Consider the following 22,195-nt stretch of genomic DNA (forward strand, 5'->3'; position numbering starts at 1 on the left):
AATTATAAATTAATGACACCTAAGAATGTTTTCAAGAAGTCTGGTTCATAATGCATTCAAACTTACAAAAGTATTAAAGACGTCTAAAACAAATTTTGCTCATTTTTGGAGCAAAAAGAAAAAACTACCAAAGAAGGAGCAGCTTGAGGGAATATTAATGGATTATGAGAAAAAAATGAAACTGAACTATTTTGCATTATCCTACAAGATGAATGATTACAGCGTAGAATAGCCTGACCAGATAGGAGTTGAAAGCCAGATCCTAAGATATTTAAAGAGACACAGTAACATCTCAAAATGAGGCCAATTTTCTTAGATCAGGTGAATTACCCCTGGAGTGTTAAAATAACTTGCAAATGAATTTGCTGAAGAATATGTTATGGGCATTCATCTTTCAGAAATCCTAGTGAGTAGAGATGAGCTGGTGAAAGCCTAGAGAGAATCTAATGTCTTTCTAATATTCAAAAGAGCAGAGAACAAAGTGAAAAATCCTGAAGACCGTTCTTATCTGAATAACACTTTCAGAACTGATTATAATGGTATAGTTTATGAACTTCACAAAATGAAGCTGTTTTTATTAGGAAATAGTACATTTACTAATGGCAAGTTACATATTCTAATGAATTTTTCCTTGTCTCATTGCTTTCGATGCTCCAACCACAGAGATCTCCCTTACATCGAAAAACCTGGTATATAGGCTGGGTATCCCTTATCCAAGATACTTGGAGACAGAAAATTTTCAGATTTTGGAATATTTGCATATATATAATGAGATATCATGTGATCGGACCCAAGTCTAAACACAAGAATTCATTTATGTTTCATACGCACCTTGTCCACTAGTTTTAAGGTAACAATGCAATATTTTTAATAATAATTTTGTGCATTAAACAAATTTTTGACTGCATTTTGACTGTGATCCATCACATGAGGTCAGGTGTGGTATTTTCTATTTGTGGCATCATGTTGACGTTCAAAAAGTTTCAGATTTTGGAGCATTTAAAATTTAGAATTTTCAGATTAGGAATTCTCAATCTGTAATAGAAATGCAGTAAATTTTGTTGAACAGATTACTCAATTTTCTCTGATGTGACATCCTCCAGTGGAGTTTTCCACACAGGGCCTCTGCACATACTCTTCTGTCTGCCTGTAATGTTCTCACTCTCTTGATTGACACTCTCTTAAACCAAAATTTCTCTGACTCCAGGTCAGGGAAATTTTGGTCATAAACTCTTTTAGGGCAGTTTTTGAGTGTAGGCCATCTCTTTTATAGATAAACTAGAGAAATATAAAATTTAAGAAAAGCTAGAGAAATATAAATTGGTTATGGGTTCAGTTAAGTTGAATAGCAACCTTGGATTAAATGACGATATTCAAGAGATAGAGATCAAATAGTCTGGAGACAGTGCATGTTATATGCTAACTGTCACTTCACATGATAAAGCAGTGATTTATTTTCTTTGGCCAAAGCTGGTACAATTTGAACAACAATATAAATAAGAAAGTATTCTTATGAGTAGTTTTAAGCACTTCCTGACTTTCTGGTACTACAAGATGCTCCAGGCAAGTATGACTTTTATACTTGCCAAAAAAGGTAAAAGTCAAGGCCTCATTCTCAATTGTTTGGGTTCAGGTGGTTCTCTGTACTCTCTCCATAGGGAAACTTTCCAAGAATTTTGTGGTTTTCTGCAGGATTTCTCACTGTAATGTCATAAGGACATTCTCTCTCCCATTGATCTTTTTCCCTTAGGCATATTCAGTTACCAACTAAATTAATAAGAGTCCGTCTTGGTAGACTTCCTATTTTAGGTTATAAATGACATATAAGATAGATTTACAGATCAAATAAAACATTTTACTGTGGGGGAAAAATTTACTTCCACAAATGTGTTCTAAATAAGCTTTTTTTTTAGTTTAGAATAGTTTTAAATATATAGAAATATGGAGAAAGTAGTATAAATAGTTTTCATATACCCATACCCAGTTACCACTATTAGTAACATCATGCATTATTATGGTGCATCTGTCACAATTAATTAACTGATATTGATTATTATTTTTCATTGAAGTCCATATTTTATTTGTATTCCTTAGTTTTTTCCTAATATCCTTCTTCTGTTCTGGGATCTCACCCAGGAAACCATATATTAATAATATTTAGTTGTCATGTCCACTTAGGTTCCTCTTGACTGCTTCTGTCTTCAGGCTTTCCTTATTTTTAATGACTGATGGTTTTGAGGAGTATTGGTTAGGTATTTTGTAAAATGTCTCTCAATTGAAATTTTTCTAATTTTTTCCTCATAATTGGGTTTGAGTTATATAATTTGAGAAAGAAGAACACAGAGATAATTTGCTATTTCCATTCCATGATAACAATGGTACATACAATCAGCATGTCTTGTCTCTGTTAATTTTGGTCACACAGCTGAGGTGGAGTTTGTCAGAGTTTTATCAGTGTAAACTTATTCCCCACTGCCTTATACTATGTTCTTTGGAAATCACTATGCACAGCTCACACTCAAAAAGTGGGGAATTATTCTCCAATTTCTTAAAGGCAGAGTACCTACATAAATTACTTGAAATTATTCTGCTTGGAAGATTTGTCTATGATCTCCATTTATTTATTTATTCAAATATTTATTTATGTCCCTATTTACTCATGGGTATTTATTTCGTAGCTTGGGTTATAATCTAATACTGTCTTTTTACTCTGTTGTTCACATTGCTCCAGCTTTGGTAATTATGAGCTACATGCATCATTATGGGTTTTTTGTTTGTTCGTTTTTTGGATTTTTTTTAAGTACTTCTTTACTTTCTGCTACTACGTGATGCTCCAGGCTCATCTTGAATATTTCCTGCCTTGTGCTGGAATCAGTCATTCCCTCTCATGGAGGCCTGGCTTCTTTTATTCAAGAATGGTATTCAAAACCAAGATCTGGGTATGCTCATTGTGACTTTAGTGTCATTGTTTTCAGGCTCCCTCGACTGACAGAACGAGGACATAGATGTATATATACTAACCCATATATATACACATAGTATAATCATTCCTGTATGTAACCATCTGTATCTATATTAAGCCAAACATGAGTTCCTACTGAGGTCTCCAACTCTAATTCATGTGGATCATTCTAGCCCCTTTTCCTTGATTACCTCAAAATCCATCTGAAAGAAACCTGGCTCCCACTATTCACCATTCCAATTACTTAAGTTCCTTGTTCAATTCCAGTATACATGTACGATTTTTTCAGAATTGTTCATTAATACACCTGGGAAGCAATATTATCCCTACATCACAGCATAATGCTTATGTAAAGTCCATGTTGTCTTTCGTCCTATAGACTCCACTCTTCCAAAGTTACTGAGGTCAACAGGTTTTTCTCACGTGCTCTTCGGTGAGATTGCCTCATACATTGGTAATACAGATAGATTTTGGAGGGGGGTCACATTCTGCATTCCATTCTGGGATCCTTTATACTCCTAAATGTTTTTGTATGCAATAATCTTTAATCTTTATCTTAGGTTTTGGGTTTGACAGATACATAGTGTTATGTATTTACCATTGCAGCATCACACATAATAATTTCCTTGTTCTAAAAGAATCTCTTGTTTTTATTTAACTTTTCCCTTCCCCAAAAACCTTTGGAAACCATTGATCTGTTTGGATCTGTTTGCCATCCCTCTAGCTGTGTCTTTCTCAGAATGTTATATAATTTGAATCATAAAATATGGAGCATTTTCAGACTGGCTTCTTTCACTTAGCCATAGGCCCTCAAGATTCATCTGTGTCTTCACCTGACTATATATCTCACTCTTTTTAATCACCAAATAGTATTCCATTGTATGAGTGTACCAAGGTTTGTTTATCTGTTCATTTATTGAAGGATATCTTGATTACTTCCAATTTTGGTGGTTTATGAATAAGGCTGCTGTAACCATTCATGTGCAAGTGTTTTTGTGGCCATAATTTTTTCTACTAAGATGGGTCAATATCTAGGAGCACAATTGCTAGATCATACAGTATGGCCATGTTTAGCTTTTTAAAGAGCTGCCAGTCTTATAAAATAGCTGTACCATTTTGTATATTCACTAGCAATAAATAAGTTGCTCAGCATCTGAAGGGGTGGCCTGCCCCTCCACACCTGTGGGCGTTTCTCGTTAGGTGGAACGAGAGACTTGAGAAAAGAAATGAGACACAGAGAATAGAGAAAGAAAAAGTGGGCCCAGGGGACCGGCACTCAGCATACAGAGGACCCACGCGGCACTGGTCTCTGAGTTCCCTAGTATTTACTGATAATTATCTTTACCATCTTAAAGATAAGGGAGTGACAGGCTAATAGGATCATTGTAGGGAGAAAATCAGCAGTAAGACACATGAATAAAGATCTCTGTGACATGAATAAGTTTAAAGGAAAATTCTGTGCCTAGATATGCATATGCAAACATCTCCATAAACCTTTTAGCAGCATTGCACCTGCAAGTCCCACCTTTTGCCCTAAGGTGGTTTTCTCCTTTCTCAGTAAACAGAGCATATAATCGGGTTTCACACCGAGATGTTCCATTGCCCAGGGACGGGCAGGAGACAGATGCTTTTCTCTATCTCAACTGCCAGCAACCACCAAAAGGCCTTCTTTCCTCTTGTACTGGTCCTCCTCAGCACAGACCCTTCACGGGTGTCAGATTGGGGGACGATCAGGTCTTTCCCTTCCCACGAGGCCATATTTCAGACTATCACTCGGGGAGAAACCTTGGACAATACCTAGCTTTCCTAGGCAGAGGTCCCTGCGACCTTTGGCAGTGTACGTGTCCCTGGGTACTTGAGATTAACAGAATGGTGATGACTTTTAACCAGCAAGCTGCCTTCAGGCACTTGTTTAACAAGGCACATCCTGCACAGCCCAAAATCCATTAAACCTTGAGTCACCACAGCACATGTCTCTTGCAAGGACAAGGCTGGGGGTAGGGTCACAGATTAACAGCATCTCAAATACAGAACAAAATGGAGTCTCTTATGTCCACTTCTTTCTATATAGACTCAGTAACAGTCTGATCTTTCTTTCTTTTCCCCACAAGCATCTTTGCCAGAGTAAGGTGTTGTCAGTTTCCTGAATTTTTTATCCTCCTAATAGATTTTAAGTGGTATCTCATTGTTATTTTAATTTGTGTTTCCTTAATGACAAATGATACTGAGCAAATTTTTCATATGCTTGTTGCCATTTCCTTTGATAATATGTCTGTTCATATTTTTTGCCCATTTTTAATTGGTTGCTGATTTTGTTGTTATTGAATTCTAACAAGTTATTTGTTTTGTTTTATTTTATTTTATTTTATGTGTTTATTCCTTTTTTTGAGATGAAGTCTCACTCTGTTGCCCAGGCTGGAATGCAGTAGTACAATCTCAGCTCATTACAGCCTCAGCTCATTACAGCCTCCACCCCCAGGGTTCAAGCAATTCTCCTGCCTCAGTGTCCTGAGTACCTGGGATTATAGTCATGGGCCACCATGCCCAGCTACAAGTCTTTTATTAGACTTGTATTGTGAAAATATTTTCTTTTAGTCTTTGGCTTACCTTTTCATTTGCTTAACAGTGTCCTTCATAGAGAAGAAAGTTTTAATTTACTAAAGTTTACCAGTTTTTCCCTTCTTGCATTGTGCTTTGAGTGTTGTATTGAAAAACTAATCACCAAACCCAAGGTCATGTAGATTTTTCTTCTGTGTTTTTTTCTCGGAGCTTTATAGTTTTGCATTTTACATTTAGATCTATGATCCAGCTTGAGTTAATTTTTGTGAAAAGGTTTAGGTCTGTGTCTGTGTTCAATTTTTGGACTTTCTGTTGTTGTTCCAGCACATGTTATTAGGTATACACACACTTAGGATCGCTATATATCCTAGGAGAATTATCCCTATTATTATTAGGGAACACCCTTTTCTAACCTCATAATCTTCATTACTCTGAAGTCTGCTTGGTCTCAAATTAATGTAAGTTACTTCTATTTTCTTGTGATTAGTATTGGTGTGGTATGCCTGTCTTCATCTCTTTGCATTTAACCTGTCTCACTCTATTTTTAAAGTAGTTTTCTTGCACGTTATATATTTGGGTCTAGTTTTGTAATTCACTCTGAAAATCCCTATCTTTCAAGTAGTTTATTTAGACTACTCATATTTAAAGTGATTATATATACAATTGGATTGATATTTGTAACTATTTTCCATTTGTGAAATTTATTCTTTGTTTCCTCCTCATTCTTCAACTTTCTCTGGTTTAATTGAGCTTTTTATAGAATGCCATTTTCTTTCCTTAGAATTATAGTTATTTTTAAAGTTCTCAGTGGTTGTGTTAGAGTTTACAACATGTGTTTTGAACTAATGTAGGTATTTTTAACTAATCTAAGTCCACCTTTATGTAATACTATACCACTTCATATGTAATGCAGGTACTTTAACAAGAGCATTTTTATTCCCTCTTTTCTGTTTCTGTGACATTAATGTCATTTATTTAACTTAACCATATGCTGTTATTATTCAATGCACTGTTACAATCATTACTTTAAATAGATAAATTTTAGATCCATTAAGAACTTAAAAAGGTAAAGATTTTATTTTTCTTGCAGAGCAGGTCTCCTAGCAATGAATCTCTGATTTATTGTTTATTCAAAAAAAATCTTAATTTTTCCCTTCACATTGAAGGATACATTTGCTGGATATAAAATTTTAGATGTTGGGTTTTGTCTTTCAACATCTTAAACATTTTATTCCGCTCTCTTCTTGCCTGCATGGTTTCTGACAAAAAGTCAGCTGTAATTCTTTTTTTTTTTTTTTTGCCACAATATTTTTAATTACGTACAAAGGTCTGACATGGCACCCAGGGACCCATTTCACCCACTGCTCTGTTTGGCCGCCAGTCTTTTGTCTCTCTCTTCAGCAATGGTGAGGCAGATACCCTTTCCTCGGGGAAGAGAAATCCATGGTTTGTTGCCCTTGCCAATAACAAAAATGTTGGAAAGTCGAGTGGCAAAGCTGTTGCCATTGGCATCTTTCACATGAACCACATCAAAAGATCCAGGATGCCTCTCTCTGTTGGTGATCACACCAATTCTTCCCAGGTTAGCACCTCCAGTCACCATACACAGGTTACCAGTGTCGAACTTGATGAAATCAGTAATCTTACCAGTCTCCAAATCAATCTGAATGGTATCATTCACCTTGATGAGGGGATCGGGGTAGCAGATGGTGCAGGCATCATGAGTCACCAGATGAGGGATTCCTTTTGTGCCCACAAAGATCTTTCTCACTTTGCATAACTTGTACTTGGCCTCCTCAGGTGTAATACGATGTACAGCAAAGCGACCCTTGGTGTCATAGATCAGACGGAAATTCTCTCCCGTCTTGTCAATGCTGATGACATCCATGAATCCAGCAGGGTAGGTTACATCAGTTTGGACCTTGCCATCGATCTTAATGAACCTCTGCATGCAAATCTTCTTTACTTCATCTCCTGTCAGGGCATACTTAAGTCTGTTCCTTAGGAAAATGATGAGGGGGAGACACTCTCTCAACTTGTGGGGACCGGTGGATGGACGAGGATCAAACACACCGGTCAATTTATCCAGCATCCAATGCTTTGGAGCTGCTACCCACTTCAGATGCTTCTTGGGACCACGAGCCATGGCTGCGTTAGGCAAGGAAAGAGCTGTACTTCTTATACTTACTACACTCTGTAGTAGGATTTCCTTACCCTATCTCCTCAGGCTATTTTCAAGATTATCTCTTAGTCTTGGTGGAGTTTAGCTATAATATAGATAGGTGTATGTTTGGGTTATTTATTATATTTATGTTCTATGAGCTTCTTGAATTTGTGCTTTGGTATCTGTCATAAGTTTTGGAAAGTTCCCAAATATTGCTACTTTAAATATTTTTTCTGCTATATTCTCTCTTTCTTCTCCTTCTGGAATTCCAATTATAGATATGTTATATCTTTTTAAGTTGTCTCACAGTCTTGAATGTTCTGATCTCCTTTTATTCATTCTTTTTCTTTTGCATTTCATTTTAGAAAGTTTCTATGTACCTCTCATCACTAACATCATGAAAAACTGATACAGGCCGGGCGCGGTGGCTCAAGCCTGTAATCCCAGCACTTTGGGAGGCCGAGACGGGTGGATCACGAGGTCAGGAGATCGAGACCATCTTGGCTAATACGGTGAAACCCCGTCTCTACTAAAAAATACAAAAAAAAAAAAAAACCAAAAAAACTAGCCGGGCGAGGTGGCAGGCGCCTGTAGTCCCAGCTACCCGGGAGGCTGAGGCAGGAGAATGGCGTAAACCCGGGAGGCGGAGCTTGCAGTGACCTGAGATCCGGCCACTGCACTCCAGCCTGGGCGACAGAGCGAGACTCTGTCCAAAAAAAAAAAAAAACCTGATACATTATTTTAACATATCTTTGGTGCAGCACATACTTAGCAGAGAATCAACAGTGTAAACTTAGTCAACTCTGTTCTCATGAAATCTTTTTGTTCTATTTATCATTTCACTCTTTTCTCTTTTATTTGACAGAATAAAAATACCAATTCATTTACCTAGTATTTTGTATAATCCAATATACAGCTTTTTGCATTTTCAAAATTCAGCTATCATGTTTTTAATTCCCAGATATTTTCTTGGATATTTCATTACCTCTACTCTAGTTTTTCTCAAATCATAATACATTTACAGATTATGAATTTTTAAAAGGCTTCCCTAACTTCTTATAGTAAATCTGTTTCATAGGGGGGAGTTTGTTTTACTGCCTCAGACTAATCGTATTTAAAATTGTGCAGTTTTCAATATGTTGGTAAACTTTCTGGTTTACTTAATCTTAGAGAGAGAGTTCAAATATTTGAATAATATTGGGCTGAGATAAATTTTGAGAAATTGTGTGTTTGAGGCCCAGTTCAAATCATAAAAGCAAGAAGGGAAAAACTTATGTTTATTGTAATTTTACTTTGCAGTATTAGTGAAAAAGGACATTATACATGGATGCAATCACAGCATGGATTTTTCTTTGTTGCTGCAAATTTTCTCCTCTGTAATTGTGGAGTAGTCCCAATTATTGCTATAAACTATTCTCACTAGCTTGACAGTTCTGGGAACTACCTTCAGCTATCTCTGTAATTTAGTTAAAAATGCAATATGAGAATAATATCTACAGCAGGCTCCCTGCCCTACATAAATCCTAGTATCTAGAAAATTTTGATGGCTTAATTAGGATAAAAGGTTACTTCTCTATAAAACATACTTTTATCTAGCTCTTGCCTTTCAAAATTAGGGAGTTGTAGTAGTTCTTTCAATGTTCTCTGAGTTTGGCTATATTTTATACACAGTGAGTTGTGGTATGACATGGTTTCCCAGTATACTTTCTCCCTCTGGTACAGTCTTTAGATTCAAGTCTTTAAAGCACAATTCATACGCTTTTCTAATTTTTACTATTGATACATATTTTTCACTGTTATTATACTATCTTAGTAATTTAATGATGTTTTATGAGAGATGAATGGTAGAGGAATGAAAAAGTGAGAAAGATTAACATTTTATACTTTTATTATAATTATATTTAAAGTATACAGTCAGTGAAATCTTACTAATCACAAATATTACATTCATCTAAATTCTACCAGAGCATCTTATTTCCCAGGAGGGCTTTTGAGATTTTTTTTTTTTTAAATACTGGTTTTCAACAATTTTGGTAAATGTATTAAATACATTACTATTCAGTAATAAAAGGGAACAAACTCCTGATATACTCAAAAACATGGGTGAGTTTCACAGATATCATGTTGCGTGAATGGAGTCATATGCCAAAGAGTAGAGTCAGTATGATTCTATTTACATACATTTTTAGAACATGGAAAACTAATCTATGGTGATAGAAATCAGAGCAATGGAGACTGACAGGAAGCAGGAGAAGGTGATCACCTGGGAGGTAATAGAAAAGGATTTTCTTCGGTACTGCAATTGAACTATGCAGTGATGGGGATGTGTGCCCCATGGGTTTATACATTCGTCAAAATTTATCATAAAGTATTCTTAAGATCTGTGCATTTCACTGTATATAAATTATAGTTTAATTTAAAATGCTGCGATAAAATAGCTGCACTAAAAAGAAAAAGTATTTTTTTAAAAAAATGCAGTGCATAAACCTGGGAAATTTAAATGTTAAATATCTAGCAAAATTTTAGTAATCAATACTCCATCCTAGTAGAAAATTAGTAGAAAACCATAAATACAAATATTTTACAAAAATTAATTAAAATGGCATTAAAATACATGAAAAATTTTTAATTCCTTTAGTAATTAGAGAAACATAATTTTAAAGCATAATGATTTATATATAATTTTTTGCCTTCCGCATGTTCATTTATTATGTCATATAATTTTATATTTTAATATTTTTATATAGTAGACCTTCAAATAGTCAATGGGTGAATAAACTAATGCTTGGCTAATTTAAATAGTCCATGTTTGATATGGCTTGGATCTGTGACCCCACCCTAATCTCATGGAGTTTTTTGGGGGATTTGTTTGTTTTTGTTTTTGAGATGGAGTCTCACTCTGTGGCCCAGGCTGGAGTACAGTTGCATCATCTCAGCTCACTGCAACCTCTGCCTCCTGGGCTCAAACGATTCTCCTACCTCAGCCTCCCGAGTAGCTGGGATTACAGGTGCGCACTACCATGCCTAGCTAATTTTTGTATTTTTAGTACAGTCGGGGTTTCACCATGTTGGCCAGGCTGGTCTCAAACTCCCGACCTCAAGTGATCCACCCTCCTCAGGCTCCCAAAATGCTGAGATTACAGGCACGAGTCATGGGGCCAGTTCCTAATCTCATGTTGAGTTGTAATCCCTAGTGCTGAAGTTGAGGCCCGGTGGGAGGTGATTGGATCATGGGGGCAGATTTACTGCTTTCCTGCTGTTCTCATGATAGAATTCTCACCAGATCTGGTTGTTTAAAAGTATAGCATGTTCCACGTTCCCCCTCTCTCTTTTGCTCCTGCTCTGGTCATGTAAGCTGTGCTTTGCTTCCCCTTCGCTTTCCACCATGATTGTAAATTTCCTGAGTACCCTCTAGAGGCTGAGCCGATACCAGAATGATGCTTCCTGTACAGCCTATGGAACTGTGAGCCAATTAAACCTTTTCTCTTTATAAATTACCCAATCTCAGATATTTCTTTATAGCAGTGCAAGAATGGATTAATATGTTTTAAAGTAAATATTATTAAAATTGTAAATTATATATTTATAATTTAAAGAAAATGAGTGGATCTTAAGGATAATAACAATAAAACATATATCTAATTATATGGAAGGAAATTAAAGATGCAATAGTAAATTTTATAGCTTCCATTACTTAAAATTACATGATTAGAGAATTAAAATAAGTTAACATATTTATAGTCTGTTCCAAAATTATGATAAAATAAATTTTAACAAAGAAAAATAAAATTAAACACAAAATTTAGGAATAAGTTGACTAATTTAAGGAAAAAATAGAATTATTTACTATCAAGAGCTAATTTTTGGAAGCAATAACAATAAAATTAAAAGCAATGATCAATATTATCAAGAATAAGTGAAACAAGCATAAATAAAATAGTAAAGGTAATAAATAATATATCAAGGAAATTATAAATTATGAGGAGTATAGCATACAGAATTTTATGCTAACAAATTTGAAAAGAAAAATAATTTTCTTTTAGTAATTAAATTTTTCCAAAGAAAAATTACGAAACTTCAAAATGCAAAAATAATAAAGATATAAGGAAAAACTAAGAAAAAAAGTGAGAAGCAAAAATACACTATTAAGGTTTACAAAGATGTAAAAAAGAGCTAGAAAAGGGAGAGATATATCATGAGCAATCGCAAAACAATTAAATCTATGTTTAAATTCTATCTTAATCAATGACAAGATAACAAAAACTATTTCTAAAGTTAATTAAAAGTGTAAACTAAGGATGCTAAGGAAAATAGAGCTATGACATTTTTAAAAATAAAAGTAATGAGAAAAGATTCATTAACAGAAGTCAAAATATATTACAAAGAATTCATAAAGAATCCATAAGCAGATCCATGTATATATTTTAATTTGGTTTGTGATGAAGACAACATTGCAAAGTGAAATGAAATGAATAATATTTGAGCAATTGGATTTACACATTGAAGAAAAATAGAATATTAGTATGTAAATTCCATGCTATGTAATAAAAAGTAGTAAAACATAAGTTAATATTAATGGTGGTATTTTCTAATTAAAACACGAAAGTCAAAAGAAAAAACTGACAAATTTTATTTCATACAAACTAAAAGCCTTCCTAAAACAAAATACAGAATAATTAAAGTTAAAATATCAGCAAAGTTCTGGGGAACAATTTGCAACGTATGTAACAGACAAAAATTACTAGCCAGAATATATTTACAGAGTTCTTAAAAGTCAATATGAAAAACAACTCAATGGAAATAAGGAACAAGATATAAACAGGCAATTCACAAAGAAAAATCACAAATGCCTAATAAATATATATAAAGATGCTCAACCTATTAATAATAAAAATACAAATTAAAAGGAATTATTTTTTATAATATTGGCAAGAATTATAAACAGTAATAATATCAAGCCTTGGCAAGTTTACAAAGAATACTACTTTCATGTGCTCCTAGTGGGAGTATAAATTGGAGAAACCTTCTGAAATACAAGTTGACAGTCTATCAGAATAAAACTGTGCATCTCTGATGACTCAGCAGTTGCACTTCTAAGAAACAATTATAAAGAAATATTCCCAACTGAGTACCAAATTGTACATGGTAAAATGATTTCTTTTTTGTAGAGCTAAAAATTGGAAACCTAAATCTCTATTAATAAATTATTTTTATATTGTGTTACACAGCTATTTTTTAAAGTGAGGTACGCTTTTATATGCTTGTACAAATCTTAACCCTAACTCTATAAATGGAAATTAAGAGATACAGAGACTTTTTAAAAAGATTTTCCAGCTGATATGACTATGGGATGCCTTTACATTATTAAGCATGATAATCCACACCAACAAATGGGGTAGAGGATGGCATAAAGACCAGAGATGTCTGTTGTATCCATTCTTTGGCCATACAAAAAATAGTGTTTTGAATTTAATAACAGATGAAAGGCTGACTTTTTGGATAACTGTAAATTGTTCCTTTAAGAAAAGGGCAGCATCAAACATTCTTTAAGCCTCAGAATGTATCTGGAATTTTGTTTTTGCAAAAACAGCTGCATTTGGAAAATTTCATGTTCTTTAAATTAGAAGATTAGTTAAAACAAAACAAAAAAAAAAGAGAGATGCAGGGACTAAAGATAGAAGTATCAATTTCTATCAGATAGAAATCCTAGAAAGTGAATAATAAATAAGAAAATGAGGGGAGGAAATAACTGAAGATATAACACTCATAATTTTTTGTAACTAAAGAAAGATACATGGTCTCAGTTGAGAAGCCTCATGAAGTACACAGCAGAGCAGAAAAGACAATACAATGCATATTTATATATGTAAATCTAAATATCTGAAAACACAGAATGCCATGAGAAGTTCTCAAAGTTTCTAGAATGAAAAAGTAAAGCCTTAAATTTAAATCGTTGGCCTGAGGTTTCCAAACAGCAACATTAGATGTAAAAAAACACAAAAGACTAATATAGCATCTAGTAAAGGGTGAATTCTTTTGTAAATAATATCAATAATTGGTTTGCTATACGGAAATCACAATAAAATTATCAAATTTCACAAAAATAAGCTTCAAGATTTGAGCATATCTTGTGAAAACCAAAACAACCAAATTAGTAGAAAATATATTCTATCTCTTATTCCATAGAGAATGATTTTTAAATAAGAACAAAAGGCATTTATAATGTAAGAGAAAACCATATATAGCAGTACTATATGGAAAGGAAAGATTTCCTCAAACATGGTCCCTTATTTAAAGTTAATAGTACAGACCGGGAGCAGTGGTTCATGCCTATAATCCCAGCACTTTGGGAGGCCGAGGTTGGTGGGTCACTTGAGGCCAGGAGTTCGAGACCAGCCTGGGAAACATGGCAAAACTTCGACTCTACAAAAATTACAAAAACTAGCTGGGTGTGGTGGCATGCATCTGTATTCTCAGCTACTTGGGAGGCTGAGGCACAAGGATTGCTTGAGGCACAAGGATTGCTAGATTAAGATCTAGAATATATCAGGAAGAAGGAGACCGCATGGCCTAATGGATGAGGCATCAGACTTTGGATAACAAGGTAGAATATATAAGGAATTCTTACAAATTATGAAGAAATATGAAAACCGGAAAGAAAGATAGGGAAAGGATATGAATGGGCAATCTGTAGAAGCAAACACTATAAATTATAAAGAAAAAGATCAACCACAGTAGTAATCAAAGAAGTGCAAATAAAAATCACAATGAGATACATTGCATGTATTTCATGTTTGCAGAAACTCTAATAATATCAAGTGTTGGTGCAGGTGCCAAGAAAAGGAAATCCTCAGGCACTATTGTTGGATGGAATCAGTGGCATTCGTTTTGGAAATAAAATCTATTATTTAATGAAATAAGGATATGTATATATCCCACAATCCAAAAAATTCTGTCGAAGACTTTGCTCAGGTACACAAATAGACATGCATAAAAATATTCACTGAAGTACAGTAGGAGTAAAAATTTGGAAGCAATGTAGATAGAAGCCAATAAAAGACTAGAACGTGGGCACTAAAAGGGTAAGTCCAATATATTTACCAAAAAAATTATAGTTTTATATGGAAAGAGTAAGAAAAGTAAGAAATATAATACAACTTAGGTAATTATGTATGAAATTTACACTATTCATATCTACCTTTATAAGAATGTATATACATTATAAGAAACAATGCCATATATTTTACATGAACACACACATAAATAAATTTATGAGAGGTGGATTGGCAGAATGTAAATTAAGCACAAAAGAGAAGGGAAGTATAAGGGAATGGGATCATGCTGGGAGCTGAAACGCATAAAAGGAAATAAAACGTGTGTCATACATTGATAATATACTAAGGAATATACCTTAATTTAGTTGGGTGCCCCTGAAATCCTCCTTTTCAAATGATCACTTTCGGTGTGGGCAAGGGCATGAGTAGAATAACCACTTACATATACTCGTGTTAGATAACACTTTACCAGGACATAAACTCCAAACTTAAATATTTTACTTATGTTTTTTGAAATGTAAGACAAACCAGTCAATTCCCAAGCCTATAATCATGTATAAGAGCAGACCTCATTACTTGGACTAGCGAGGAGACTTTAAAAAATACTGGTCTTACTCTTTATTGAGTTTCTAAGCTCTTCATTCAACAGATGTCCACTGAACTTCAGCTGCATATCACAAACTCTGAGAATGTATCCCTATCCTTTACTTATTTCCTTTCAATATCTCTGACTGCTGCATTTTATTTTTCAGAACTTTACCCCTAAATCTGAAAATCTCCAAACTCAATCTTTTTTGTTGTAAAATACTCTTCAGATTAATCCCCCATTCTCATAGATGTTCTATGTTTTCAACTTCCATATCCAAATTTGTGTTTTTTTAATCTGGATAGTTATGCTTTCATATTATTCTACTGTCTCAAACTCAACATAAATCAATTGAATCTCATTACCTTCTCCCTCCAAATAGCTCCCATTGCTAATTCCCATTTGATTCTGTGGATACATTGCTATCCCAATTGACCACATATGATTTTTTTAAATTACATATTTGTTTTACTCTTTTCTTTCCTTTATCAATCACATCAATTCCCATTAATTCACAACTGTATTAGTTTCCATTGCTGTTGCAACAAATTAACACAAATTTAGTGGTTTAAACCAACACAAATTTATTATCCTGCAGTTCTGGAGAACAGAAGTACGAAATATGTCTTACCAGGCTAAAAGCAAGATGCCAACAGGGCTACATTCCCTTCTGAAGGTTCTAGGGAAAAATTCATTTTCTTGCATTTACAGATTCTAGAGGCCGCCTGCATTTGTAGGCTTCTGGCCCCCTCCCATCTTCAAAACCTGCAATGATTAGTTGAGACTTTTAATGCTGCCATCTCTCTGGCTGTTCTTTTTCTATTTAAGAACCCTTGTGGTTATATTGATCTCACCTGGATAATCAAAAAAAAAAAAAAAATTCCTGGGCTAATTGATGAGCAACATAATTCCATCTTCAGCCTTAATTCTCCCTTGCTATGTAACATAACATATTCATATGATATTAGGGTTTGAATATCTTTGGGGAGCCACTATTCCACCTACCACAATAACCAGTTCATTTCAATTCAAATATCACCCATGTCTTATTTACTGTTTTTCTTTCTTCACAATTTAAAATGAATTCTCTGCAAAATCCTTTGACCCCCAGGCACATCTGGGGTCCCTAACAGATGTCTTACATGTACTCAGAACAGTCATGTTTCTTAAGCTGTGCTAATATCTCTCTTTTCTTCTTCAGGCCTTTCCCTTGAGTGCTGCACAAGTGTGTCCCTCAGGTACTGATGAAGCCTCTACAGAGCTATCTTCTCAGCCTTGCTGTGCCATTTCTGCTGCTACTGCAGCAGTGACATGGGAATCCCTGAGGCATCAAATCTTGAATTGGAGGAAAGTGCTTCTTTCCACATTTTGTGTTAAGTCCTACTAAAGGATAGCAAAGCAGAATTGTTTGCCTAGAGACTTTTAAATAAATTTAGGTATTACTTTTAAACATAGGTTAATATAGAAGACAAATCTAAGTGACAAAAATAATGTGTATTCAGCATCACTATTCCCCAAGGATGACAAATGTATGTTTTTTTGCTATAATATCTCCCAGTTGACTCCATCTTCTCTTCTATTAAATTTTCAACCAGAGAGCTCTTTAGCTTCTTATTTAAATAGACTTCTGGTAGACCTAACCAGTATTACATGTGCCAGATCTATCTGAATCTAATCAAGTTTGGTTTAAATGAAATCAAGTGTGCCCACAGCCTCATACCTATTCCATTTTTACTTTCGTACAACTACAAAACTAGCCCAGAGTGGGGGAGTTCACTTAATAATTTGCTAAGTGCAATTGCCACCACCACTACTCTATGATCCAGCGCCTCCCTATCCAACATGACATCATCAATTAAAACTCCTAAATCAATGCTATTTTTTACTTAAGAAAGTATAGTGTTTTTCTGTGACCCTTCAGATAAAGACCCTCAATCAATCTACCACTCAAATATCTTTCTAATATTTACTATAGTATGGTTTCTATTGTTCTCTAATTTTAGCTCTTGCCTTTCTTCATCTCAGCCCTATATCATGAATATTCTTCCTTTTCAAATGGTCACATTATTTCTAAATATCCACCACAATCTCTACCTTCTCTCAGAACAGTTGTGAAATTTTAAGTTGTATTTTTGAACATTTGGTAAATCATTTGATGCTTAAATAATTGAATAAGATGGGGTTGTGTTTAATAAGTGTCAGCTGTGCTTTATGGTACATAGGTAAAAATCAGTATGGCTCTGTTTATATGCTGGATTACGTTCATTGATTTGCATATGTTGATACAGACTTGCATCCCAGGGATGAAGCCCACTTGATCATGGTGGATAAGCTTTTTGATATGCTGCTGGATTCAGTTTACCAGTAGTTTATTGAGGATTTTTGCATCGATGTTCATCAGGGATATTGGTCTAAAATTCTCTTTGTTTGTTGTGTCTCTGCCAGGCTTTGGTATCAGGATGATGTTGGCCTCATAAAATGAGTTAGGGAGGATTCCCTCTTTTTCTATTGATTGGAATAGTTTCAGAAGGAATGGTACCAGCTCCTCCTTGTACCTCTGGTAGAATTCGGATGTGAATCCATCTGGTCCTGGACTTGTTTTGGTTGGTAGGCTATTAATTATTGCCTCAATTTCAGAGCTTGCTATTGGTCTGTTCAGGGATTCAACTTCTTCCTGGTTCATCACTGGCCATCAGAGAAATGCAAATCAAAACCACAATGAGATATCATCTCACACCAGTTAGAATGGCAATCATTAAAATGTCAGGAAACAACAGGTGCTGGAGAGGTTGTGGAGAAATAGAACACTTTTACACTGTTGGTGGGATTGTAAACTAGTTCAACCATTATGGAAAACAGTGTGGTGATTTCTCAAGGATCTAGAACTAGAAGTACCATATGACCCAGCCATCCCATTACTGGGTATATACCCAAAGGATTATAAATCATGCTGCTATAAAGACACATGCACACGTATATTCATTGTGTCACTATTCACAATAGCAAAGACTTGGAATCAACCCAAATGTCCATCAGTGACAGACTGGATTAACAAAATGTGGCACATATACACCATGGAATACTATGCAGTCATAAAAAAGGATGAGTTTGTGTCCTTTATAGGGACATGGATGCACCTGGAAACCATCATTCTCAGCAAACTATCACAAGAACAGAAAACCAAACACCGCATGATCTCACTCATAGGTGGGAACTGAACAATGAGATCACTTGGACTCGGGAAGGGGAACATCACACACAGGGGCCTATTATGGGGAAGCGGGAGGGGGGAGGGATTGCATTGGGAGTTATACCTGATGTAAATGATGAGTTGATGGGTGCTGACGAGTTGATGGGTGCAGCACACCAACATGGCACAAGTATACATATGTAACAAACCTGCACGTTATGCACATGTACCCTAGAACTTAAAGTATAATAATAATAATAAAAAAAAAACCAGTATGGCTTAAAGGTGAAAATCAAACAATTCATCCTAAGGTTAGCATTACAATTTTTATTATCCCCTTAGGCTAGCAAAACACTGATAACAATCCCAGGTGTCACTCTGTCCTTTCTTGTTAGACTTAAACTCATTAATTCCAGATTAAGTCTTATCCTGATATCATCCAAAACCCATTTGGCAATTAAATTATACCCTGCCCTTACTCAGTACTTTTAGCAAGTCTCCTTTCCTGAGGTAACTGCCTGCCTTTTTAGAAAAATTTCCCTTTGTCAATGGCCTCACATTTCCAATCTCTTTTTCAATGGTTGCCTTCATCCTTCTAGATATGACTGCAACTCTTTCAAGCCAGATCAAAAATACAGTTCTTTAATTTTCAGAATTTCTCACAAAAGTTTTCCTTTATTTCATCCTTTTAGCTTTGCTGAGTCAAATTACTGCTATATGTCCATTAATAAATCATGAAATAAGTTTATCTAAAGATAATGTGAACACTTTTTCATCAACAGGAAGAACAGGGACTATAATTCAGTATCTAATAACTTCCTTGGAGAAAGAAGCATTTCTTCACAAAGCTTTCCAGATGAAAAATGAGATATAATTTTAAAATTGCAGAATTACTTTGGCAACAAAGAAAAAGAGCTTTAAGGGTTCTGAGCTGTCTACTCTGATGCAACATTTTTAGAGCTCTCTCTTGAGAAAGAAATAGCACTTATATGGGGGGAAGGGAACAGAGTGTTGCCGTAATTGTTTTTTTTTTTTTTTTTTTTGAGACGGAGTCTCACTCTGTGCCCAGGCTGGAGTGCAGTGGCATGATCTGGCTCACTGCAAGCTCCGCCTTCTGGGTTCACGCCATTCTCCTGCCTCAGCTTCCCAAGTAGCTAGGACTACAGGTGCCCGCCGCCACGCCCGACTAATTTTTTTTTTACATTTTTAGTAGAGACGGGGTTTCACCGTGTTAGCCAGGATGGTCTCGATCTCCTGACCTCGTGATCCGCCCGCCTCCACCTCCCAAAGTGCTGGGATTACAGGCGTGAGCCACCGCGCCCGGCCTGTAATTGTTGATAAAAATAAATAATTCCAACAAAAGAACCAGGATTTAAGACATGGTGAGAAGACCAAGAGATGTGGTATTTGGAGACCTAAAGTCAAGTTTGCCAATTCACATGGTGTTATTCAGCAGTTTACATGCATTTAACTGTCCTAATGAGGTTGAGGAGGTAGGCATCATACAAAGCAAATATCCTGTTTGGGGACTTGTATCTGACCTGGCAAGATAGGGTTACTGAGCTGAAAGAAGTCATCTTATCACCATTTAAGTTAATTATAAGACATGGAGGGTTATAAGGAAGGGACTTAAACTAATGACTCAGCCGGGCACCGTGGCTCACTCCTGTAATCCAAGCACTTTGAGAGGCCATGGTGGGCAGATCACGAGGTCAGCAGTTCGAGGCCAGTCTGGCCAACATAGTGAAACCCTATCTCTACTAAAAATACAAAAAAAAAAATTATCCTGGCGTGGTGACACGTGCTTGTAATCCCAGCTACTTGGGAGGCTGAGGCAAGGAGAATTGTTTGAACCTGGGAGGCGGAGGTTGCAGTCAGCTGATATCAGGCCACTGCACTCCAGCCAGGGTGACAGTGTGCAACTCCGCCTCAAAAATAAAAAATAAAAATAAAAAAAAATACCCAGTGACTCATCATGACATCTAACCCTATTCCAAAGCCCCGAATATATCAGAACTCTTGATACCCGCTGACAAGTCTTCACACATAGTCCTCATCACCTCCCTGTTACAGACAAGGTACAGCACTTCCTGCACAAAAATGACTCGTGTAGAATTTAAAATAGAACATATCTGAGGGGAGTCACCTGTGAACAACTCACATTTCTACTTTTCTTAGTCACTGAAAATTTTCAACACCCCACACTCTGTTTTCTTTTTCTGGCCACCTGTACCACTATTGTTTTAGACTTCTCATGCTGGTCCTTCTCTCTATCAACAACCCAAACCCCCTACCATGTCCACTGCCATGCAGGACCCTTTTCTGTTCATTATAGACTACCTTAAGTACTATCCTTTCTCTAAGGACTTCTTCATCTCTTTGCCTTATTATCTCTACTCTGAAAGTCCAGAGGACCAGAAGGTGGTCCCGTAAAAACTCCCAGTAGAGAATTTATAGTCTATAAATATACAACACTCCAAAATATTTTCTATGGCCTTGATTGATCTGATCCAGACTAGTTTGGAATCTGCAAAACCAGAATTGAACTGGCTGCCAAAATTGAATCCTCTTGCTTTCTTTGCATTGTTCTTTGTGCAATAAAGAGATCACAACTGCAGTTTCCATCCTCCGTAGAAGTCCTGAAATACAATGACTTCATTCTAAAGTTTTTTCTGTACAACCATTTCTAACATTACTAAACTTTGCTGCATTAATATAGACTGACAGTATTAATCCATTTGCATTACTGTTAATATAAAGAAATACCTGAGACTGAGTAATTTGTAAAGAAAAGAGGTTTATTTTGGCATATGATTCTGCAGGCTGTACAGGAAGCATGATGCTGGCATCTGCATCAGGTAAGGCCTCAGGAAGCTTACAATCATGGTGGAAGGTGTGGGGGAGTCAGCATGTCACATGATGGGAGATAAAGAGAGCAAGGCAAAAGGTCCCAGACTTTTGAACAACCAGATCTGTGAACTAACTGAGCAGGAACTCACTTATCACCAAGGGCATGGTGCTAAATAATTCAAAAAGGATCCATTTCCATGATCGAATCACCTCCCCCCAGGCCCTACCTACAGTGTTGGGAATCACATCTCAGTGTGAGATTTGGAGGGGACAATCATCCAAACCATATTACTGACTAAAAACCACCATTAGTTACAAACCACTGTTACTTACAAACCACCATTTAGCGGTTTGGGCCATGAGCAAGCAGGTCATGGTAGAGGAATGGCACAACTACTCTCTGTCATTAATTAGAAGAGACAAAAACCGGGAAAACTGCCCATATTTGGAGTTGATAAACACTGAAATTGTAATGGTGCTGCTTCTCTTACCCAATATGGATATCAAAATAGGTATATAATTAAGTGATGAAATAAATTTAATAAAATTTCAACGAGATTTTAATTTTTCTTAAACAGCCACTTTAATGCATAAATTTTAATATTTTTGATACTTTGACATTTTTTAATTTTTAAAATTTGATATTTTATTAAGAACCGTGGCATGGGGGGCGGAGCAAGATGGCCGAATAGGAACAGCTCCAGTCTCCAACTCCCAGCAGGAAGGACACAGAAGACTGGTTATTTCTGCATTTTCAACTGAGACTCCGCCTCTGGGGACAGGGCTCAGCGAAAAAAATAACAGGGGAAGCATCAGAGGCCTGTGCAGA

The 22,195-nt window shown here is 35.7% G+C and overlaps 1 protein-coding gene and 1 long non-coding RNA gene across 2 annotated transcripts; one reads left to right on the forward strand and one right to left on the reverse strand.

The window, feature by feature from the left end:
- The first annotated feature begins 149 nt into the window (after positions 1–149).
- LOC105502706 lies at positions 150–17,037 on the forward strand. The gene is made up of 2 exons (XR_001000388.1): positions 150–321; positions 16,528–17,037. It is a non-coding gene; the product is annotated as an uncharacterized LOC105502706 (long non-coding RNA).
- On the reverse strand, positions 6,821–7,685 carry LOC105502705 (40S ribosomal protein S4, X isoform-like). The gene has a single exon (XM_011929355.1). It carries the CDS (start codon positions 7,665–7,667, stop codon positions 6,876–6,878), a length of 792 nt encoding a protein of 263 aa, XP_011784745.1. The 5' UTR covers positions 7,668–7,685; the 3' UTR covers positions 6,821–6,875.
- Positions 17,038–22,195: the final 5,158 nt, after the last annotated feature.

This window comes from Colobus angolensis, unplaced genomic scaffold, assembly GCF_000951035.1.
Source record: "Colobus angolensis palliatus isolate OR3802 unplaced genomic scaffold, Cang.pa_1.0 Scaffold80, whole genome shotgun sequence".
Lineage (NCBI taxonomy): Eukaryota > Metazoa > Chordata > Mammalia > Primates > Cercopithecidae > Colobus > Colobus angolensis.

Excerpts from the sequence above, each read along its gene's own strand:
- LOC105502705 (XM_011929355.1), bottom strand. The coding sequence starts at position 7,667 with ATGGCTCGTGGTCCCAAGAAGCATCTGAAGTGGGTAGCAGCTCCAAAG.